At 45.3% G+C, this 24,917-nt stretch overlaps 1 protein-coding gene across 3 annotated transcripts in view; it reads left to right on the top strand.

Annotated features, from left to right (window-relative positions):
- Positions 1–24,917, top strand: part of cubn (cubilin (intrinsic factor-cobalamin receptor)) — a 403,204-nt gene that overhangs the window by 6,854 nt on the left and 371,433 nt on the right. For all 3 annotated transcript variants that reach the window (XM_068013312.1, XM_068013303.1, XM_068013322.1), the window contains exons 2-4: positions 186–281; positions 16,473–16,597; positions 21,693–21,879. In XM_068013312.1, coding sequence (XP_067869413.1) covers positions 186–281; positions 16,473–16,597; positions 21,693–21,879 — 408 coding nt within the window. The remainder of the gene's footprint in view (positions 1–185; positions 282–16,472; positions 16,598–21,692; positions 21,880–24,917) is intronic.

Raw genomic sequence — 24,917 nt, 5'->3', positions numbered from 1 at the left:
CTTTGTTGCACCCGTTTCAAACCCTAAACAAGGGAGAGATGCATTGCAATATCTTCCCCACGATGACATACAACTCATCTTACTCGCAGTATTTTATATTTGTAGAGAGTACAAGTTTTTGGTATGTGAAACATAGTTGTTCTTAAATAAGATTCTTAGTAATTTACTGTTTTTTTGTATTGCAGGTTACCAGGGTGATGGGAAGACATGCACTCAGGTTGATGTATGCTCTGTGAACAATGGAGGATGTCATCACTTGGCATCATGTACATTCAATCCAGGTACAATACTGATTGTGTTATTAAACGATCTGTACCTTCAATAGCTAGAATGCATAAGAGAGCCATATAACTGCAATTAGGTTTAGTCATTCTACAAATATGAAATGTTTTTTGTGTAAATTTATTGGTAGCATTCTAAACTAGTGTATCTGCTGAGTTCTGCAACTGTTTGAACTTGTTACGACAAGTGAGAAAGAGTTCCAGGGTTTCCTTTCAGCCTTCACCTGGCCTTATTGTAACAGGGTTTAATTTTAAACACACCATGTTTTTAGTTCCCCCTTGGTGAATCCTTGTTCACCGCTTTCCAATTATCAGGCAAAGAAACCAGCACAAACAGGCTTTCTTAGGTTTAAAGAAGAAAAGTGAAATTTTATTAAACTTAAACTCTAATTCGGTTAACGCTTACGGATACGCGACGCGTCCATGCTTGCATGCATACGTGATACACACATGCAGATAGGGACAGAAAAAAGCAGAAGAAATAAAATGGAAAAGTTTGAGGCAATATCTGAAGAGTTTTTATTACGGATCTTCAAGCTTACTGTAGAGTCTTTGCTGGTAGGTGGATCTTGCTTTTCGTTGGGGCCTAGTATTCTTCTTAAACCTTGTTCACTGTAGGAGACTTTTCTCTCTTGGGATTCATATGTCTTCAATGGATTCAGAAGCTGGTGAGAAAGAGATGGGAGCAGACAGACAGGAGGTCTTCTTCAGTCTAGGAGCATTCTGCTTTCTGTCCAAACTCTCAGTTCAAAACTGTACAATGTAGAAAAAAAACAGACTCCCAAGCAGGTTAGTCATGTGATTAACTGGTTTGACCATGTCTGTTTGTGGATTGTATTGGAGCAGGGGTTAGCTCCTTTGTTCCAAGCAGTCTATTAATATGCAAAACTGTCTTACTAGCCAGGGGTCTAGCAACCCCTTGACACAGGCCTTCACTTCTTCCCAGCAACAATTTGAAATTTAATGTCCATGCGGTGAAATTAATGTGCCTCATTCTTGGCAGGTGGGGGCCTGCATGACAGAACTCTACTGCTCTTTATTGCAGTAAAACCTAAATGTCATCAAGTTTTTAAACATAATCAGTGCATTGATATTTAACCACTAACCCACCCTGTTGGTTCAGCAGTATCCACTCATTATATCAAAAAACTCAATATATTTATTATTAAATTATCAATTTTTAGTTGTTAACACCGTCATGAGTCTTTGCAGAGTAATTTGACCTATTTTCCAAAGTATGCTGGATAAGAGTACTGGACCTTCTCACAATCCTCTCTCAGATGGGTGGTGTGCTTTAGCACTAACCGAGCAACCATAACCTTCTTATTGCTTTTCATATTTTCTCTCATTTTAATCTAGTTAATGTCCATAATTATTTCTGATATGCTCAAATTCTGTCTAGTGGTATGATTAGAGGAGTCCATCTCTACCACGTCTCAGGCCTTTGCATTAATGTCTACCATCCATGGAGAGCGTAGCTGCCTGCATCGAGCTTCAGACATGGCAGGCAACTAAGTACGTACTGGCCCTGACCAGTGGCCTGCACTCTCACTTGAAATTGGATGGAGGAAAGTCTTGTCTTGGCTGCTTAGTGCCTCACTAAAGTGCAGCAAAATGCTCTCAGCTCTTGGCTGGCAGAGAAGTATGATCGAGCCATAAGAGGGCAGATGGAGAAAGGGGACATGGAAATGGGGACACTATTCACTGCACTACAACTCCACTCACCACTTGGTATATCGCACCCCCATATCACCACCTGAGTCAGAGCCCCACATGCTGCTTCCCGTCCCAATGGCAGAGACTGTCCCTGCAAAACTGCTGGTGGGGCAATCATTGGTGGGACCCGCATGGGCTCTGAAACCCAGTGAACGTTGGCCACGATCATCTCATCTGTCAGAGCAGGGGAACAAGCAGCCTGTCTCTAGCTGTGCTGAAGCCACAAGGGTAACATCATGTAAGAGGAAGAGGAAAAGGATGAGAAAAAATTTGTAGTTGCATAAGGTTAATTACTCGGATGTTTAACACTGTGTTAAATCGTCACTTTTATTTTCCATGTTTATGCACCATAATCTTTATATCAAAGCTCCAATGTCCAGTTCTGTTGCCTACCAAGTATCCTTCATCCTTGAGGAAAATGATATGACAAGAGTAAAAGAAGAGCAATAGGTGTCAGTGACAGGGCTGGATTGTTGGCTGTGGAAATGCTTTGTACTGGAGGTTGGGGGTGGGGGCACAGTGAGTTCGGCATTGGTGTGCCAGATGACTGCACTGCCTCAGATTTGCTGAAGTGTGCTTGAATGAGTCTGTCCCGGGCATCCCAGGCAGCTATGTGAGCATCTGTAGGTATCCAGGCTATATCAGAATCCTTTGCCTGTTACTGCTCCTCTTCCTCTTCCTCCTCTTCTGAAGGTGCAGAGCAGTCATTCCCATCCTCATCCTGCAGCTCCAATTGTTTCTGCTGCGCTATGTTATGCAAGGCACAGCACACCACTATCATTTTGGACACCAGCTGGTGCACATTGAAGGGCGCCCACAACTATCTGGGTGCCTAAACTGTATTGTAGCATCCCAATGTTTGCTCAGTGACAACTCTTGTACTCACATGGCTTCATTGTACCTTTCCTGGGCATCAGTGGTAGGGACCCACACAGTCATCAGCCACCTCCTTAGAGGGTAGCTCTCATCTCCAAGGAGCCATCTGCTGACTCTGCTTGGCGGTGCGAGACTTTTTTTATTCGTTCATGGCATGTGGGCATGGCTGGCTAGGCCAGCATTTATTGCCCATCCCTAATTGCCCTTGAGAAGGTGGTGGTGAGCCCCCTTCTTGAACCGCTGCAGTCCATCTGGTGCGGGTACACCCACAGTGCTGTTAGGGAGGGAGTTCCAGGATTTTGATCCAGCGACAGTGAAGGAATGGCAATATAGTTCCAAGTCAGGATGGTGTGTGGCTTGCAGGAGAACTTGCAGGTGGTGGTGTTCCCATGCATTTGCTGCCCTTGTCCTTTGAGGTGATAGAGGTTGCGAATTTGGAAGGTGCTGTCTAAACAGCCTTGGTGCATTGCTGCAGTGCATCTTGTAGATGGTATACACTGCTGCCACTGTGCATCGGTGTTGGAGGTAGTGAATGTTTTTGTGCATGGGGTGCCAAATGAGCGAGCTGCTTTGTCCTGGATGGTGTTGAGCTTCATGAGTGTTGTTGGAGCTGTACCCATCCAGGCAAGTGAAGAGTATTTCGTCACATTCCTGACTTGTGCCTTGGAGATGATGGACAGGCTTTGGGGAGTCAGGAGGTGAGTTACCTTCCAATCTGCCGGGACTCTTCTAGAATCCTGGGAATTCTGAAAGATTAATACCAATGCAACCATTATCTTTGCAACTACCTCTTTTATAAAACTAGGGTGTAGACCATCAGGTGCAGGGGAATTGTTGTCTTTTTAGACACATTAATTCTCCAGTACTATTTCTTTACCAATATTAATTAATTTAAGTTCGTTATCTTATTAGACCCAATATATTCTTTGTGTCTTCTACGCCGGACACAAAATATTTGTTTAACATCTCTCCCATTTCTTTATTCTCCATTATAATTTCTCCTGTCTCTGGCTCTAAGGGAGCCACATTTAAATTTTCTAATCTCTTCTGATGAAAGCTACATTTGCTATATATGTCACGCATTTGAAAGGTGCTGTCAAAGGAGCCTTGGTGAGTTGCTGCAGTGCATCTTGTAGCTGGCACACACTGCTGCCACTGTGCGTCGGTGGTGGAGGGAGTGAATGCTGAAAGTGGTGAATGGGGTGCCAATCAAGCAGGTTGCTTTTTCCTGGATGGTGTCGAGCTTCTTGAGGTGCCCACATCCAGGCAATTGGAGAGTATTCCATCACACTCCTGTGCCTTGTAGATGGTGGACAGGCATTGGGGAGTCAGGTGGTGAGTTACTCGCTGCAGAATTTCCAGCCTCTGACCTGCTCTTGTAGCCACAGCATTTGTGTGGCTGGTCCAGTTCAGTTTCTGGTCAATGGTGACCCCCAGGATGTTGATAGTGGGGGATTCAGTGATTGCAATGCCATTGAACATCAAGGGGAGATGATTAGATTCTCTCTTGTTTGTGATAGTCATTGCCTGGAACTTGTGTGGTGCGAATGTTACTTGCCACTTATCAGTCCAAGCTTGGATGTTGTCCAGGTCTTGCTGCATATGGACATGGGCTGCTTCAGTATCTGAGGAGTCATGAATGGTGCTGAACATTGTGCAATCATCAGTGAACATCCACACTTCTGACAAAGAACAAAGAACAAAGAAAATTACAGCACAGGAACAGGCCCTTCGGCCCTCCAAGCCTGTGCCGATCCAGATCCTCTACCTAAACATGTCGCCTATTATCTAAGGGTCTGTATCTCTTTGCTTCCTGCCCATTCATGTATCTGTCCAGATACATCTTAAAAGACGCTATCGTGTTCGCATCTACCACCTCCACTGGCAATGCGTTCCAGGCACCCACCACCCTCTGCGTAAAGAACTTTCCACGCATATCCCCCCTAAACTTTTCCCCTCTCACTTTGAACTCGTGACCCCTAGTATTTGAATCCCCCACACTGGGAAAAAGCTTCTTGCTATCCACCCTGTCTATACCTCTCATGATTTTGTACACCTCAATCAGGTCCCCCCTCAACCTCCGCCTTTCTAATGAAAATAATCCTAATCTACTCAACCTCTCTTCATAGCTAGCGCCCTCCATACCAGGCAACATCCTGGTGAACCTCCTCTGCACCCTCTCCAAAGCATCCATATCCTTTTGGTAATGTGGCGACCAGAACTGCACGCAGTATTCCAAATGTGGCCGAACCAAAGTCCTATACAACTGTAACATGACCTGCCAACTCTTGTACTCAATACCCCGTCCGATGAAGGAAAGCATGCCGTATGCCTTCTTGACCACTCTATTTACCTGCGTTGCCACCTTCAGGGAACAATGGACCTGAACACCCAAATCTCTCTGTACATCAATTTTCCCCAGGACTTTTCCATTTACTGTATAGTTCACTCTTGAATTGGATCTTCCAAAATGCATCACCTCGCATTTACCCTGATTGAACTCCATCTGCCATTTCTCTGCCCAACTCTCCAATCTATTTATATTCTGCTGTATTTTCTGACAGTCCCCTTCAGTATCTGCTACTCCACCAATCTTAGTGTCGTCTGCAAACTTGCTAATCAGACCACCTATACTTTCCTCCAAATCATTTATGTATATCACAAACAACAGTGGTCCCAGCACGGATCCCTGTGGAACACCACTGGTCACACGTCTCCATTTTGAGAAACTCCCTTCCACTGCTACTCTCTGTCTCCTGTTGCCCAGCCAGTTCTTTATCCATCTAGCTAGTACACCCTGGACCCCATGCGATTTCACTTTCTCCATCAGCCTCCCATGGGGAACCTTATAAAACGCCTTACTGAAGTCCATGTATATGACATCTACAGCCCTTCCCTCATCAATCATGACCTTATGATTGAAGGAAGGTCATTGATGAAGCAGCTGAAGATGGCTGGACCTAGGACACTACCCTGAAGAACTCCTGCAGTGATGACATGGGACAGAGATGATGGACCTCCAACAACCACAACCATCGTCCTTTGTGCTAGGTATGACTCCAACCAGCGGAGAGCTTTCCCCCTTATTCCCATTGACTCTAGTTTTGCTAGGGCTCCTTGATGCCATACTTAGTCAAATGCTGCCTTGATCTCAAGGGCAGTCACTCTCACCTCACCTCTTGTAGTTCAGCTCTTTTGTCCATGTTTGGACCAAGTCTGTAATGAGGTCAGGAGCTAAGTGGCCCTGACTGAACCCAAACTGAGCATCTGTGAGTAGGTTATTCTGAGCAAGTGCCACTTGATATCACTGTCGACGACCCCTTCCATCACTTCGCTGATGATCGAGAGTAGACTGATAAGGCAGTAATTTGCCGTGTTGGCCGCGTCAGATTTGTCCTGTTTTTTGTGTACAGGACATTCCTGGGCAATTTTCCACATTGCCAGGTAGATGCCAGTGTTGCAGCAGTATTGGAACAACATGGCTAGGGGGTGTGGCTAGTTCTGGAGCACAAGTCTTCAGTATTATTGCCGGAATGTTGTCAGGGCCCATAGCAGTATCCAGTGCCTTCAGCCATTTATTGCTATCACGTGGAGTGAGTTGGATTGGCTGCAGACCGGCATCTGTGATGCTGGAGACCTCAGGAGGAGGCTGAGATGGATCATCCATTTGGCACTTCTGGCTGAAGATGAATGCAAATGCTTCAGCCTTGTCTTTTACACTGATGTGCTGAGCTCCCCCATCATTGAGGATGGGGATGTTTGTGGAGCCTTCTCCTGCTGTCAGTTGCTTAATTATCCACCACCATTCATGACTGGATGTGGCAGTACTGCAGAGCTTAGATCTGATTCGTTGGTTGTGGGATCGCTTAGTTCTGTCTATCACATGCTGCTTCCGCTGTTTGACATGCAATAGTCCTGTGTTGTTGTAGCTTGACCAGGTTGACACCTCATTTCTAGGTAGGCCTGGTGCTGCTCCTGGCATGCCTTCCTGCACTCTTCATTGAACCAGAGCTGGTTCCCCAGCTTGATGGTAATGGTAGAGTGGGGATATGCTGGGCCATGAGGTTACAGATTGTGTTTGAATACGTTTCTGCTGCTGCTGATGGCCCACAGCACCTCATGGATGCTCAGTTTTTAGTTGCGTGATCTGTTTGAAATCTATCTCATTTAACACGGTGGTAGTGCCACACAACACGATGATGGGTACCCTTAGTTTGAAGACGGGACTTTGTCTCCAGATGGACTGTGTGGTGGTCACTCCTACCAATACTGTCATGGACAGATACATCTGCAAAGGGTAGATTGGTGAGGACGAGGTTAAGTAGGTTTTTCCCTCTTGTTTGTTCCCTCACCACCTGCCGCAGACCCAGTCTAGCAGCTATGTCCTTTAGGGCTCAGCCAGCATTGGTGCTCCAGAGCCACTCTTGGTGATGGACATTGAAGTCCCCCACCCTGAGTACATTTTGTGCCCTTGCTACCCTCAGTGCTTCTTCCCATTTGTGTTCAATGTGGCAAAGCACTGATTCACCAGCTGGTAGTTGGTAAAGGTGGTAATCAGCAGGAGGTTTCCTTGCCCATATTTGACCTGATGCTGTGAGATGTTATGGGGTCCGGAGTCAATGTTGAGGACTGCAGGGCAACTCCTTCCCAACTATATCCCATTGTGCCGCTACCTCTGGTGGACCTGTCACGCCGGTAGGAAAGGACATACCCAAGAAGGTGATAGTGGTGTCTGGGACTTTGTCTGCAAGGTATGATTCCGTGAGTATGACGATGTCAGGCTGTTGCTTGACTAGTCTGTAGGATAGCTCTCCCAATTTTGGCACAAGCCCCCAGATGTTTGTAAGGAGGACTTTGCAGGTTCGACAGGGCTGAGTTCGCCGTTGTCGTTTTCTGTGCCTAGGTCGATGCTGGGTAGTCCGTCCAGTTTCATTCCTTTTCATCGATGTAAGGATGCCAACCTTAGTCAACTTGCATAGATGGTTAATATTAACAGCCACTCAGGGTGCTGAGTAGAAACTTGGTTTATTGCACCTAAACTAGGTCAATTCTTTGGAAAATCAGGCAGCATTGACATTGCCTATTAGAAAATTTCCTTTCCCAATCTTAAAAAGAAAAATATATTTCCTGAAAACATTTAATCTGTTAAGACTTCTGCAAAACTGTTTTTTTCCTCCAATCTCTAAATGTTCCGAATCAGCCCATTTGTTTATAAACAGGGATTTGTTGCCAACAATTTGTTGTGAATTTTAACATTATTAATTCTTTGAAGAATGCGCTAGGAGTTCAACACCAAAACAAACAAGATATTCACATCTCAAACAATCCCATAAAGCACACTTTCTCAAAACATTCTTGACTGCTTCCACAGACGACAATTTTGAGGTTAGAAAAATCTTAGGGAACTCAGAAGCATGCGAAGGATGTACTTCAGTGGAAACAGTATATTTTAGTTTATGAGACTATTGACTTCAAAATCCACACACTCTCCTTCCCTTAGCTGCTTCTCATTTTTTTGCTCCAATGCTCATTATTCTCCTTGCCGGTCTCTTGCATTTGCCACCCAGCTTGAATGGGCAGAATCTTGACAGAGCGGAACCAAACAGCGGGGAGGTTGGTAAAGGGTCGAGAATCAGTTTGTCGTTGAAGTGGACTTTGCCATGCCTCTTTAACTCTGTCATGGCATTCGCATCCCGCTTCCTGGTTTCCTGAAAAATCAGTGAGGGCGGGTGGATTGACGTGCCACATCCACCAAAGGAAGGATTTCTAGTTCGATGTACCTCAGAAGGGGTCAGAATGGATGAACTGTACATCGATTCCTGAGACTTCAGCAACCTTAGGAATGGAAAGGAGACCTGGGAAGGCTGCCAACAGGTCTCTGACTCTTACCGGGAGGTCTTGCTGCAGGATCTGAGGGACAGAAGAGAGGTGATGCTTCCTAAAGATCTGCAAAGGAAACCCGACCAAGCCCGAATGCCAGGTCTGGAAGTGTGATCAACCTGACCCGAACCTGACACATGCCGTCAGGTCCCTTCGGGGCCGGGTAGCAGACTTTTACATCAGTACATGGGTAAAGGCCTGCTACTTGACCCAATCCAACAGGATCCGACGACATGTGTCGGGTTCGGGTCAGGGATTTCCCATATAAGGCTATCCAACAGGGCATTGCAGTACTTTAATGCTTCCCAAGCAAGAGGCCAGTCTCTCAAACTAAGCAAACATGGATAGATGTGGCTGAAGAGATGAGCAGCAGGAGTGTTGTCCCTCGAATCTGAATACAGTGCGTCGAGGATCAAGGACCTCAGGAGGGCAGGAAAGGTGAGTGATATAACACTTCCTGGTGCCATCCTCCACACTCTGACTTCCCCAGCATTCTCCTGCAGAAAACTATTCAGACCAACACACCTTGCAGCTCCACTCATTCCTCTCTTTCTGGGTACCTCTTCACATTGCCATCTGAGCAGCCAACACCTTCATCTTTGTGCCATATCGCACCCGTGTCTCCCAGTTACCCTCCACAAATGCTGTTCTTCTCTCCTCTCCACATAATCCATTTCTTACTCACAACTCTCTGCTGTGATAGCCACCCTGACAGCCATTGGCAATGTGTGCCCATCTGGTCCACAAGGAAGGAGGTCATGTTCCAGGAGTCTACAGATATCAGCAACAATCTGCAGTGAAAGCTAGAGCCTCCTGAGGCACTGGTGCTCATGCATGTTGAGAGAGCTGATTCTCTGCCTGTAAACCCTGTGTTGAGGGTCTTGCCTCCTTCAAGCTGGATCTTGGTGTCCATCCCCTCTCTCCCATGGAGCGACATGTGGCTAAGGAGAAGGCAGGTGCTGCTGCAATTGCTGTACCTGCTGATGCTGTTGTTGTTGCTGCTCCTCTTGTTCCTGGGTCCAAGGTAGAGCTACATAAGCTGCTCCCAAGTCACGATGAAGGCTGACAGCAGGGAAGTGAGAAAAATTCAAAACAGATGAATTGACTGCCAAGATGTTGAAAGTCACCTATAAAGCAGTGAAAGCACACCCCAAGTGCTGTCACCACCAGCCTCTCACCTAGCCAGGGCTGCAGTTATTCTTTGACGGCATCCCAGCCTGTCAGTTTCACTGGACAAGCATTCCTCGCTTTGCTCTCGCCAGGTTGACCCACAAAGAAAAAGGGTGGTACTGCCAAATCTAGAGCCCCTGGTTATCTAGAAGCATACAGGATAAGATAAGGCAGACAAAGGAAGCTTATGACAGTCACAAAAAACTTAATACTTTACAAAGCCTTGAGGAGTATAGGGAGTGCAGGGGTGAAGTAAAAAAGGAAATTAGGAAAGCAAAGAAAGGACGTGAAAAAATATTGGCAGGTAAAATCAAGGAAAACCCAAAGATGTTTTATCAGTACACTAAGAGCAAGAAGACAACTAAGGAAAGGGTAGGGCCTATAAGAGAAGTATAAGGTAACTTATGCATGGATGCAGAAGACGTGGACAGGGTTCTTAATGAGTACTTTGTCTCTGTCTTCGCAAAGAAGAGGGATGATGCAGACATTGTAGTTAAAGGGGAGGAGTGTGAAATATTAGATACGGTAAGCATAATGAGAGAGGAAGTAGGAACATAGGAACATAGGAGCAAGAGTAGGCCATTCAGCCCAAAGAACTTGCTCTGCCATTCAATATGATCATGGCTGATCATCCACTTCAATGCCTTTTTCCCACATTGTCCTCATATCCCCTTATGTCATTTGTATTTAGAAATCTGCCAATCTCTGCTTTAAACATACTCAATGGCTAAAATTCCACAGCCTTCTGGTACAGAGAATTCCAAAGATTCACAACCCTCTGAGAAGAGAAATTTCTCCTCATCACTGTCCTAAGTGGCTTCCCCCTTATTTTGAAATTGTGTCCCCTGGTTCTAGAGTCCCCAACCAGGGGACACATTTTACCTGCATCTACCCTGTCTATGCCTTTAAGTATTTTGTAGGTTTCAATGAAATCACCTCTCATTCATCGTAATTCTAGAGAATGCAGGCCCAGTTTCCCCAATCCCTCTTCATAAGACAGTCCCGCCATCCCATGAACAAGTCTGATGAACCTTCGTTGCACTCCCTCGATGGCAATAATATCCTTCCTAAGGTAAGGGGACCAAAACTGCACACAGTACTCCAGCTGCAGTCTAACCAAGGTTCTATACAATTGAAGCAAAACTTCACTACTCCTGTACTCAAATCCTCTTGCAAAAAGGCTAACTAATACTAATTTCCTTCAATTTCTCATTCCCCCTAATCCCTTGGATCTCTAATTGTGGGAGATTTCTTGTATCTTCCTCAATGAAGACAGACACAAAATAATCATTTAGCTTCTCTGCCATTTCTCTATTCCCCATTATAAATTCTCCTGACTCTGCCTGTAATGGACCCACATTTGTCTTAGCCGAACGTTTCCTTTTTAAGTACCTATAGAAGCTTTTACAGTGCATTTTTGCTAGCTTATATTCATATTCTATTCTCCCTTTCTTTATCAGTTTCTTTGTCCTCCTTTGCTGTATTCTAAAATCCTCCCAATCCTCAGGTTTACTACTATTTCTGGCAATTTTATAGGCCTTTTCTTTTAAGTTTGTACAATCCTTAACTTCCTTTGTTATCCACAGTTGACTGTCTTTACTTTTGGGGTTTTTGTGCCTTGAAGGAATGTATAGTTGCTGTAAACTATGTAATATTTCTTTAAAGATTATCCATTGCATTTATACTGGCATACCTTTTAATGTATTTTCCCAGTCCACCTCAGTCAATTTTCCCCTCATACTTTCATAATTTCCTTTGTTCAAATTTAACATGCTGGCTTCAGATTGACCTACCTCACTTTCAAACATAATGTAAAATTCTCTCATATTATGGTCACTCATCCCTAAAGGCTCTTTTACAACAAGATTATTAATTAGCCCTTTCTCATTACATAATATTAGATCTAAAAGAGTGTGTTTTCTAGTCAGTTTCTCAACATACTCTCTAGAAAACCATCCTTAACACTCTGCAGAAACTCGTCCTCCACAGCATTCGTGCTCATTGGGTTTACCGAGTCTATATGCAGATTGAACTCATCCATAATTACTGTATTACCCATGCTGCATGCTTCTCTAATCTCCTGATTAATGCCATGCCCCACAGTACTGTACACAGTACTGTTTGGTGGCCTATAAACAACGCCTACCAATATTTGCTGTCCCTTGCTGTTTCTTAACTCCACCTAAACAGATTCCACATTTTGTTCTTCCGATCTGAGATCCTCCCTTACTAATGTATTGATCCCATCCCTTATTATCAGCGCAACGCCACCTCCTTTTCTTTTTTGCCTGTCCTTCCTAAATGTCGAATATCCTTGAATATTCAGTTCCCAGTCTTGGTCACCCTGTAGCCACGTTTCTGTAATGGTAATTAGATCATACCCATTTACCTCTATTTGGGCCTTTAAGTCATCTACCCTGTTGCGAATGTTGCGTGCATTCAGGTAGAGTGCCCTTAACCTTGTTGTCTTGACATTCTGCATTCCAAGCCTAGTTGATGTTTGCCTTTGTTATGTCTGCATTCTAATGTCACTTGCTACTTTTCTATCTCGTGTTAGCAGCTTTACTTCCTTCCAATTTGAGCTACCCCTCAGGTTCCCATACCCCTGACAAGCTAGTTTAAATTAGAGGGTCTGACATCCTTGGAAGTGGATAAATCACCAGGGCCAAATGGTTTGTATCCCAGGCTGTTAAAGGAATCCAGGGAGGAAACAGTCGATGCTATGAGGATCATTTTCAAATCCTCACTAGATGCAGATGAGGTGACAGAGGATTGGAGGTCTGTGAACGTTGTACCATTGGTTAAAAAGGGGGCGAGGGATAGGCTAAATAATATAGTCCGTTTAGTCTGACCTCAGTGGTGGGCAAAATCAATTTTGAGAGATAGAATAAACTGTTACTTAGAAAGGCACAGATTAATCAGGGATTGTCAGCATGGATTTGTTACTAAATTAATTGAATTTTGTGAGTAAGTAACAAGGAGGATTGATGAGGTTAGTGCAGTGAATGTTGTCTACATGGATTTTAGTAAGGCGTTTGACAAGGTCCCACATGACAGACTGATCAGAAAAGTAAAAGCCCATGGGTTTCAGGGGAATGTGGCAAGTTGGATCCAAAATTGGCTCAGTGATGGGAAACAAAGGGTAATTGTCGACGGATGTTTTTGCAAATGGAAAGCAGTTTCCAGTGGCGTTCCAGGGGGCTCAGTGTTGGGTCCCTTGCTGTTTGTGATATATATTAATGATTTGGACTTAAATGTGGGAGGCATGTTTGGAAAATTTGCCAATGACACAAAAATTGACCGTGTAGTTGATAGTGAAGAGGATAGCTGTAGACTTCAGAATGATATCAATGGTTTGGTTGAGTGGGCGGAAAAGTGTCAAATGGAATTCAATCCAGATAAGTGTGAGATAATGCATTTGGGGAGGGCAAACAAAGCAAGGAATACACAATAAACAGGAGGATATTGAGGGGGTTTGAAGAAGTGAGAGACCTTGGAGTGCATGTCCACAGGTCCCTGAAGGTGGCAGGACAGATAAATAAAGTGGTGAAGAAGGCATGTGGAAGGCTTTCCTTTATTGGCCGAGGTATAGAATACAAAAGCAGGGATGTAATGCTGGAACTGTATAAAATGTTGGTTAGGCCACAGTTGGAGTATTGTGTACAGTTCTGGTCACCACATTACAGGAAGGACATAATTGCTCTGGACAGAGTACAGAGGAGATTTACAAGAATGTTGCCAGGGCTTAAAACTTGCAGCAATGAGGAAAGATTGGATAGCCGAGGGTTGTTTTCCTTAGAACAGAGGAAGCTGAGGGGTGACTTAATTGAGCTGTACAAAATTATGAGGGGCCTAGATAGAGTAGAAAGGAAGAACCGGTTTCCCCTAGCGGAGAGGTCAATTACCAGGAGGCACAGATTTAAGGTGACTGGTAGAAGGATTAGAGGGGACATGAGGAAAAACTTTCTCACCCAGAGGGTGGTGAGTGTCTGGAATTTGCTGCTCAGATCGGTGGTGGAGGCAGAAACCCTCAACTTATTCAAAAGATACCTGGACCTACACCTGAAGTGATGTAACCTGCAAGGGCACGGACCAGGTGCTGGAAGGTGGGATTGGAATGGGTGGCTAGTTTTTTTCAGTCGGCCCAGACACAATGGGCTGAATGGTCTCTTTCTGTGCTGTAATTTTTCTATGGTTCGATGGAGGTCCACATAGCTTGGGATATCCATGCGCTGGCTGCTAAAGCCAGAAATCTGGATAAAATCCTGAGTTAATTGGAGTTTTAAATATTTTAATTATTTAACTGAGTACTTTACAGAGGTTCCCCACTCACCTGAAAACCCTCTCAGGTTAAATCCGGGAATGGGCGGGGTCACGTTGGATTCCCAATTCGATGCCACTTTTTGGAACTTTAAACTCCCCTGCCCGCCTCCGAAATCCTGATAGCAATCCTGATAGGAAAAATAGTAACAAAAGAACTTGCATTTATATAGCACTGTTCAAGAACTTGGGACATTGCAAACCATTTCATAGCACCAATAAAGTACCTTTTGAAGTGAGATCACGGTTGTAATATAGAAAACACGGCTGATAATTTGTGCACAGCAAGAGCCCACAAGTAGGAATGAAATAATGACCAGATAATCTGTTTTTGTTATGTTAATTGAAGGATCAACATTGGTCAGGCCACCATGGAGAATTCCCCTGCTTGTCTTCAAATAGTGCCATGGCATCTTTTATGTCTACCTGAGAGGGAAGATGGACCTTAATTTAACATTTCATCTGTAAAACAGTGCAATGCTCCGTCAGTACCGCACTGAAGTGTCAGGCTACACTTCGTGCTCAAATCTCTGGATTGGAATTTGAACCCACAACCTTCTGACTCAAGAGTGCTGCCGCTGAGCCAAGGCTGACATCTTTCCAGTTTTATTAATTCCTAGTTTAGGACTCTACTCACATTGACAAATATTTTGTGATGCAAATAGTGTTTGATATGAATCATATTCTGATCACCAGCATGAACTTTCTTTATCATAATATTTGTAGACTGGAAACAGACTCCTTTGTGCTTTGTGTCATAAAACTGTAGCCACGACAATTCTTTTATTATTTATAGCTAAGTTTCCATTGTTTTTTTTTAACAATCACACCTATAGTATTCCTGTGAAAATAGTACAGATCTACATTTGCATTGTATGAGTTGACCCATGTGAAGTTGTGAGGATAGCTGATTTAGGATTTACAGAAACAATGGCATCTCATGAGTTAAGCATTGTTTTCACGAAAGTGTTCTTGCAGTTTGGTCTTCAAAAAATGTGTAAGATTGCTGTTTCTCTGGGTAGGTTCTAAAATTGATGGGCCATGCCCTATAGATTGCAATGTGCCATGCAGTTGTTGGCCAGGGGCTGCAAGAAGTACAGAATCTGTTACAAACTGCTGCATAGCTCATGAACTGAAGTAACCTGAGCTCAGACACTGCTGAACAGCTCATGAACTAAAGTAACCCGAGCTCAGACACTGGCCTGTGCTGGTAAAAACCAGTTTGAACTAATTAATTTATGTGAAAGACAAAGGAGAGATCACAAGAATAGAGCCTTATTTGGACACGGAGTGATACAGGGGTCTTTGGGCCTGGGCCAATAAGGAGAAGATACGAACGAGGTGAGTAGGCCTAAACCAACAGGAAAGAGACAGCACAGCTCGAAGAGATAAGGAAGAGAATAAGTATGGAGAATCTCGTGCACAGAGCCAGCGAGAAACTCCGGAGACCAACCATCGCAGAAGTGGAAGACCCTGCGCCAGCAACGCGGCGACGACGTAAAAGAGAGAGAGAACGGAACGCCTGGCCAGCATCAGCTCTCCCCTTTTTCGGGTATTATCCTTTGTTTTCTGTGACTAGGTCAGGGAAGGTCAGAGGAACCCAGTGGGTGTGCGTATCGATTCTAGCTAGCTTTGTCATTAACTGTATAACCCAGTTTGAGTTGCATGCTTTTGTCTAACCAAGTGTATAAGCCTTATTCTGACATTGTACAACAACGTGAATAAAGTAAATTGATAGTTAAAGAAAGGACTGAGTTTCCTCCTCTTTGTACTAAGCCATTAACCGTAGCCGGTGGATTAGGTGGTGGATGGCTCTCCTGTAACCCCGATATCCCAAACACCCAGCCTGAGCCTGAATTAAGATCCTTAGTCCCAGGATCAAGTGGGCGAAGGGAATAAAGGGGCCAAGGGGGAGTTGACTCCGCACCATGGTTTACACAGTGGCAGGGTGCTTTTCGCAACCAAGATTCTCCTAACTTGCCACCATCTGCACATTTGGATATTAGCCTTCTGTCTTCCCAAAATTGGGTCATTGCCTGCCAATATGAAAATGTTCTTTTTATATGAATTCTCTTGTCTTACCTCTAATAATCACTAAATATTTGGGGCCCTCTGTTATTTGTAACATATTTGTGGTCCATAATAAATTACAATGAACCAACTATTGTTTATGTTATACTTAATTGATATGAAATAGAGTACTGACTTTCCTTTATTTTTCTATCTCAGGTAATAACCTTCCTACTTGCACTTGTCCTCCTGATTATGCTGGAAATGGCTATGGGCCCAATGGCTGTTTGCCTCTCAGTGATGTTTGTCGACACAACAATCCCTGTGTGAACGGGCAGTGTTTTGTAAGTTCTAATTAAGCAAAGGGGCTTTGTTTGGTGATATCATCCTCAGTAATATTATAGAGAAAATTAATTGGATGATTTGCTTTCTTTTAAACGAAGCATGGAAAGTATGTTAAGCATTAAAAGAATTCATTCTGCAGGTATAAAAACAAAAAGTGCTGGAAATACTCAGCAGGTCAGGCAAAATCTGTGGAGAGAGAAGCAGAGTTAACGTTTCAGGTCTGTGACCTTTCATCAGAACTGGCAAAGGTTAGAAAAGAACTAGCTCATTATTCTGCCATTAACACTCTCTCTGGACTAATGCTTTGTCTTTCACCACAGGCATTAACACACTTTGCCTTTGTCCCAGAACACTTTGTAATTTAATCTCTCCTGCCCTCTACCCTATCAAACACCTTTCCCTTTTGTTCCTTCCCCCCCCCCACCCCCCCCCCCCCTTCACTTGCTTAAAACCTAATTCTTTTCTAACCTTTGTCAGTTCTGATGAAAGGTCACAGACCTGAAACATTAACTTTGCTTCTCTCTTCACAGATGCTGCCTGACCTGCTGAGTATTTCTATCAAGTTTTTTTTAATTTCAGATTTCCAGCATCTGCAGTACTTTGCTTTCATTCATTCTGAAGGCATCCAGTTACTTCTGTAACTGGACAGAAGTTGCTGTTTTCATTTTACTGGACCTGTTTTTCAATTTTAAAAAATGTATAATTGAGGTACACATTAGGCCACGATATGCAGTTCTCTGTTGGTTGAGGTAGCCTGATTGTTCATAAACATGGACGTGTGGTCATGGAGGCGGCTAAGTAATGGCCTTTTTTTTTCTCATGACACTGAAAGGTCTTGTACGGGGTGAAAACTTGAGGGTTAACCCCTAACATTTGTGTGGTTGCCATTCTTCCCACCTCAGGTTAATCTTACAGGAAAGGGTGCCAGGAAGAGGAGAATTCTGAGCCCAAATGGCTTGGTGCTTTTCTAGCTCCGGGTTAAAAAAAATATTGGTCCACAATAGTTATGGCATTTATTTTTTTACAAGAGGCCATTTACCTTTGCAGATTTTTTTTACAGTGAGATGTTTACAAAATTAATTCTGTAGTTATAGTGCTGAATTTTACCGGTCCATCAACGCCGCGGATCGCGGCACGGGGGCCGGTGAAATGCTGCGGGGAGAGGCCCGCCTCAAACCGCGACATTGAGATGGGCAGGCGCACTTTACCAGTGGTGGCGGGACCTCGGTGCGGCTACCCCACCCCCACCACACAGCAGCAGCACCACTATCAACATATGATAATGATTACTTACCTATGCTGATTATGCAGCCCAACACTTCTCCACCGACACTGCTGGATTTTTCGTTGAACGGGCAGCCGTCACGTGCCGTCCCGTTCACGATCTGAAAAGCCGGCGGGTCCTCACTCTGCATTATAGAAGGGAGGAGGCAGGGGGATACACAGGGGTAGCACTCTGCATTCTGAAAGTGAGGGGGTCTGGGATTACTGGAGGGAAAGCTGTGCTGGCATGAAGTGAGGTACCATGTACCATCCCTCCGGTAACAGTGTACACTCTGTGTTTGTGAGGGCGCAATGGCACACTAGGCATCCTGTGTGTAGGGAGGGTGCCAGAAAGGGCAGGAGTATTAAGGTTTTATGGATGATGGAGGCAATCGATACAGCTGGTAGGATCTTGATGTGGTCATGTTTTGCCACTCTGAGTGTTGGCCAAGATGGGCAATGCCATGCCACGCCACATAGTTGCTTTAGGAAAGCAGCTGATGTACCTGTCAACACTAATCCATGCCCTGTTAGGAACCTTCGAATACATGCAGGGTTCAACTTTATTAATCACATGGAAATAGGTATGGCTCATCCTACATTGTGTGATTCTCTGCACGTGAGGATCCGTTTGCGCCAGAGGCAATACCAATAGGCAGGTGTGATCCACGTAGAGGCCCCCGGTCGTGAGCAGCAGCCCCCAAAGGGAGCACGCCATTACGGTTGCTGTGCATCTACAGGCCCCACATGACATGTCATCGGATGTCAGAGCACCAGTGTCAGAGGCGATTGCGCAGATAGAGAGGGTGGTGACACGTCTCTGTGCCCTGCTCAAGGATGACCTGCAGCCCATGGGCTCCGGTGGACATCCTCTCCCTCTGTTCCTCATAGTAACAGTGGTTCTCAAGCCTGACGCCTCTGCAGTCTTTTAGCGGCCCACCAGAGATCTTTGTGGGGTCACTCGGTCAGCAGTGCACTGCTGCATCAGGGAGGTCACCAATGCCCTGCACTGGAGGGCCAGTGAGTATGTCCACTTCAGGGTGGACTCTCACAGCCAGGCCAGAGGACCATTGGTTCTGGCACCATTGCCGAAGAACCATAGGTTGTAATGTTTATAGACTGCACTGATGTGGCCATCAGGCCTACTGCCAGGCTACCACCTGCAGACGTCACCATTAAAGAACAAAGCACAAAGAACAAAGAACAGTACAGCACAGGAACAGGCCATTCGGCCCTCCAAGCCTGCGCCGATCTTGATGCTTGCCTAAACGAAAACCTTCTGCACATCCGGGGACCGTATCCCTCTATTCCCATCCTATTCATGTATTTGTCAAGATGCCTCTTAAACGTCTCTATGGTACCTGCTTCCACCACCTCCCCCGGCAACAAGCTCCAGGCACTCACCACCTTCTGTGTAAAGAACTTGCCTCGCACATCCCCTCTAAACTTTGCCCCTCTCACCTTAAGCCTATGTCCCCTAGTAACTGACTCTTCCACCCTGGGAAAAAGCTTCTGACTATCCACTCTGTCCATGCCGCTTATAACTTTGTAAACCTCTATCATGTCGCCCCTCCACCTCCGTTGTTCCAGTGAAAACAATCCGAGTTTATCCAACCTCTCCTCATAGCTAATGCCCTCCAGACCAGGCAACATCCTGGTAAACCTCTTCTGTACCCTCTCCAAAGCCTCCACGTCCTTCTGGTAGGGTGGCGACCAGAATTGCACGCAATAAAAGAGCCCTCTCAATCTAAGTAAAGCTGGTATGTGAACACTGCAGATGCTTGCAGTGAATCTGCGACCGCTTCTCAGGCAGCTGCAATGACAACTGGGTCTTGTGCCAATCCCAGCTCCTCCTTGAACTGACTCAGATGGAGGGGTGGCTTCTTGGAGATAAAGGAAATCCTTTGCAGACATGGCTCCAGACACCGGTGAGAGACTCCAACACTGCTGCAGAGGAGAGATACGCCAGCCACTGAGCTACATGAGCCACCATTGAGCAGGAGATCTGCATGCTGAAAGAGCGCCTCCAATGCCTTGATGGATAGGGTGATGCCCTGTACTATGGGCCGAAAAGGCCAGCTCCTTTCTTTGCTGTTTTACACAACTACGCACCCAAAAGGGGCCAGGCCTGGCATGATTAGGAGAGATGTCAATAGAATTCCTCCTCAGACTATGAGGACACTGAGGACCTACAACATGAAAGATGCATGGGAGAGCAGATGGCACCCAGGCTCTGCATGCAGGGCAAGCAGTGACGTAGGGATGTACGGAACTGGCTTATCAGACAAATACTGTCTGCTCCATAGGAACCGACATGAACTCTGAAAGTTACACATCACCCTCGCTCACCTGCTGTGCACCAGTCCACATTTGCAGCATCCCTGTGTAAACCATTAGAGGCAGCAGCTGACTGAGTCAATGTCCATGTCACTGCATTGGTGGAGACTCTCATGTGTAATGATGGCATGGCAATGATGTTATTGCATACGTTGGCTCTTCTGAAGGGCAAACGGTGCAAAGGGATGTGACATTGGCGCTACATGCTGGCACACATCATTCGCACAGAGAAAAGGACACACATGTTGGTGAGGAACATTTAGTGAAAGACGTATTTACATTGCTGTGACACTCGTGCATCCCCATTTATGTCAGTGTGCTCTCAGTAAACCTCTGTAATACCTTTTATGGTGTATTTTAGTTTCATGTCCTAGAATGTGCAAATTTAAGATTATTCACCCAGATGCAACATGCCTACAAGAAGGAATATTACACTTGAGTGGAAGAGGAGGATCGCAACTTCACAGGACACTGGGACACAGCAGGGTAAGTATGTGACAGCAAAGCAGAAAGTGCTGGGGTAACTCAGCAGGTCAGGCAGCATCTGAAGGGAGAGAAGCAGAGTTAACTTTCAGGTCTGTGAACTTGGACAGGTTAACTCTGCTTCTCTCTCCACAGATGCTGCCTGACCTGCTGGATTTCTACAGCACTTTCTGCTTTGCTGCCAGATTGACAGCAGCCCCACTCTTCAACAGTGAGGTAAGTATTCTTTGACAGCTGTCAGGAAGCAGGTGTTGGGGCGCTTAAAACAGAGCCCCAGCACCTGCTGCACAAATGTCAAAGGATTCCTCACTGCGCCAAATGTCCCGCCTCTCCCCACGTAATATCGGGGGGGGGTGGGGGGGGGAGGCTCAGCGCAGTGATGCTAATGAGCCCCCGCATGTAATATCACAGGGGCTCTGCGGCGTCTGCTAAATGTGGGCGCCGCGCTGACTTCAAAGGACACTGCCGCAGACGGTTGCGCCCCAATAAAATTCAGCCTATAGTGTGAGTAAAATCTAATGCAATTTTTCCAGAATTTCTTGAAGAAATCTACAAAGCTTATCTGGGCTGTAGTTTTAATAATTACAGGAATGCTTCCAGGCAGAAACATATCTTGGGGTTCAGGTGCTAATGATGAACCACTCAAGTTTCATTACTGTCTTAGAACATGAGTCAGTGCCTTCAAAAACGGAAAGCAGAAGTGAAAATTGGATGGAATAAACATGAACTTCTAACAAAGCATTTTTGTATTGTACAACAGAGCCCATAGAGGGAAGTTTTGTCACCATTATACAGGGACCAGGAATTTCCTTGCAGCTGCCGCTGTTCCACGGCCATAACTTCACCAGAAGTGCAGCAGAAACTCTGTTTACCTTTGTAAATAGAGTTCTGCCGCAAGTACCATGACTTAAGGACAATGGAGCAGGAACAGCTGCAAATAAATTCCCAGCAATAGTCTTTAATTCACAGTAAATTACAAAGTTTCCTGTACTAACCCTTTGCTTTCTACAGGCCACGATTTCAAGTTACGTGTGCATTTGTGATCCAGGATGGGCTGACACCAACTGTACACAGAATATTAATGAGTGTGCCAGCAACCCCTGCCAGAATGGTGGAATTTGTACTGATGGTGTCAATAGTTACTCTTGTACTTGCACTCCAGACTGGACAGGACCACAGTGCCAGATACCGCAGCAAGGTAAACCTATGATAGAGTGTGAATGTTGTGTCGATGGAGGCCGTCCAGGAGCCAAACTATCTGTTTTTGTAATTAGTTGTGATTAATGTGGCTCACACTGCATAAAGGCATAAGCTTTAGACTTTATTGCTATTAAAACAGACATCATGGTCTGGCTTTCCTTGCCCTCTTTGGTGGACTGGAGAAAGAGAAAATTGCTCAGGGACACACATCATCACATCACCACCTCCTCTGTTTTTCTGCAAGGCATACCAAGGGGTATAATATGTGTTTGTCCATTAGTAGTGGAACCATACAAGACATTCAAGTAAGGGAAATATGGAGCGGTGGGGGGCGGGGGGGGTGGTGGTGGCGGTGGTGGGAGGAGATGTGTTTTCCCAGGCAAGTAGAGGCGGATTTGCGTGCATGCGGAGAGTTAAATCTTCTAAAAGTGACTTTGGATCAGGATCCTGGCATCATCCCACCCTCTTCCAGGCTTCACTGAAGTGGGATTCAAGGTGAGCAGGGAATCCACCGCCCCCCACACCCCTTGGATGTTTCAGGTAAGTAATTAAGGTAATTAAAAAACCAAGTAACCCTCAATTCTGGATTTCCCTGGCAGGACACCTGTTTCCCAACCTGTCAACAACTTGCCAGGGTCACCAAGGTGAGTGCACAACAGGAAGAGCTTCTTCAGTGAAACTGACAAGCTGAGAAGACTCTGATCAATGTAACTGAAGCGCTCCAGTCATGGCCAGGTGAAAGGCTGCTGTTCAAAGCACTTCACTTACAGAGTCCATCAGAGAGGATCAGTAAACCTAGGCCACCATATTTGTTTGAACAGCAATAAAATTGCCAACTTCATGGAAGGTGCTTCACCTGTCTAGCGCTTTACTCACCTTCAGCTGCACTTCCCTCTTGCCAAGCTTCACCACGGTATGGCAGCAGCTTATGCAGTTCCACCTTGCACCTCCGATGAGGGATAAGACAAGAAGCAACACCATCACCAACAGCACCAGGGGCTGCAGGAGAAACACCAGCAGCAGCACCAGCTACCTTCTTCGGAGTCACATGCCTCTCCCCAGGACAGATGGGATGGGCACTGTGATCTAGATGGAAGGAGGCGAGAACCCCAACACAGCGTCTACAGGCAGAGGATCAGCTCTCCTGTCATGTCGGAGCAGCAATGCCTCAGGAGACTCAGGCTCTCATGGCAGGTTGCTGCTGACATCTACAGCCTACTGAAACAATGCCTCCTTCACAGTGAAGCAGGTGGGCATGGATTGCCAGTGGCCGACATCTGCCACCAAACCCCCAACCTTGCACCCAGGGTCTCTGCCTCTCATCAAGGTTGTGTGCTCTCTTCTTCTACACAGAGAGAAAGCAGAGAGTCATAAGTGTTAGCAATGGTGTGAATGAAGAGGTAGGAAGGCCAACACATGTGGAAGGTGACTGAGACACAGGGGCGAGAGGGCAATAGGCTGAGGGTGAGGGTGATCTTTGGCTGTTCTGATGGGGATGTGAGGTCCTTGGACAGAGAGAAATGAGTAGAGCTGCAAGGTGTGTTCTCCTGAGGAGTGCTGTGCAGGAGAATTCTGGGAAAGTCAGGGTGTGGGCGTTTGGCACCTGTAACTGTTATGCCACTCACCTTTTCTGCCCTCTTGAGGTCCTGGAATCTTTTGATGTGCTGTCTTCAGGTTGAAGGGACCACACTCCTCCTGCTGACTCCCTTGGTCACTTCCATCCACGCCTGCTTGTTTAAAGAGCTTGTCCTCTTTCTTCCATCCTTGGGAGAGCTCACCTCACTGCAGCCCCTCAGATCCCACTGCAGGAACTCCAGGTTAGTGTGAGAGACACTGGGAGCAGCCTTTCCAGGACTCCACGCCATTCCTGTGGTTGCTGCTGCCTCAAAGATCCATGTGCCGGTGAGCCCTTGTAACTCATCTTGTGGTCCCTTTAATTAGAAATCTTCCCTGTGACAGAATGGATGCATCTTTCTGCTCACCCTCCCTGATTGGTCAGGGAACCTGAAGATGGGATGATAATGCTGTGGCTCGTTAAAGAGCCTTGGCAAAACCCGCTCCTTCATCATTCAGGTTCCTGATTGCAAATTGTCCTGTCATTCCAACAGGGACTAAATCCAGAAAATTCTGTGCTTGGTTACTGCTGTGTTTCTTAGCATTTGTTCTTTTAGAATGTTGGGCCTCAGGTTTGCTTGTTAGCCCTTGGCACACAACATTTTAATGTTGGCAGAGGGAGAGTCTGAGGTTTATTTGGAAAGGATGCCTATGTACAGGCTCCTGAGCTGCAACAGAAATTTTTTAAGAAGTACAATTTTTCAGGCAGTTCAGAGGCTGCCTTATTCTTTCACACTACAGGGTCTGCCACAAGTCTTGGGCCTCAGTCCCACTTGGAACCAGAAGGTTACTGGGGTTAAGGGAACATCAATATAGTGAGTGAATGTCCTGCCCCACCATTGATTTACCCCAAACACAAAGACCAGGCCAGTTTATTGAACCTCTTAAAATATAATTCTTGTATAATTTGCCCAATTAATATCATTATTCTAATCTAAAATTTAGCCTGTTTATCTCTTGCTGCAAGATACATATGAATCAATTCTTATTTTGTATTTAAATTACAATTACCTTCTTAGTTATGTTTCAAAAAAGCAACTTCCTAATGCTGTATCATTTCTAAAGAGGATGGTGCATGTATTCACTACCGAGAGTAACCTATGAGAAAGAACAGTTTAACAGAACTAGAATTTCACAAATCTACAACCTGTAGACTGACCTACTGCATGTGGCTAAATTTAAAACTTGAGTGTTATGTCCTTGCTAGTTCTGGCTGTAACTGTATGCTAAATCATCAGTTACACAAATCATACTGTTCATGGAAAATACTAGAAATGCAGAGCTGGTTTGTCAGTGTCTGTTAGAGAAAGATGAAGGGTCTTCCTTTCCTGTCTTTCTATCTTTATAATGTTGACTGAACTACAAAGTTTTTCAGCTTCTGTTTCAAGTTTCCAACATTCACTATTTTTCTCATATATCTTG

This window comes from Heterodontus francisci, chromosome 2 (genome assembly GCF_036365525.1).
Source record: "Heterodontus francisci isolate sHetFra1 chromosome 2, sHetFra1.hap1, whole genome shotgun sequence".
NCBI lineage: Eukaryota > Metazoa > Chordata > Chondrichthyes > Heterodontiformes > Heterodontidae > Heterodontus > Heterodontus francisci.
Note: the sequence above shows the minus strand (reverse complement) of the source record. Positions and strands in the feature narration are given on the sequence as shown.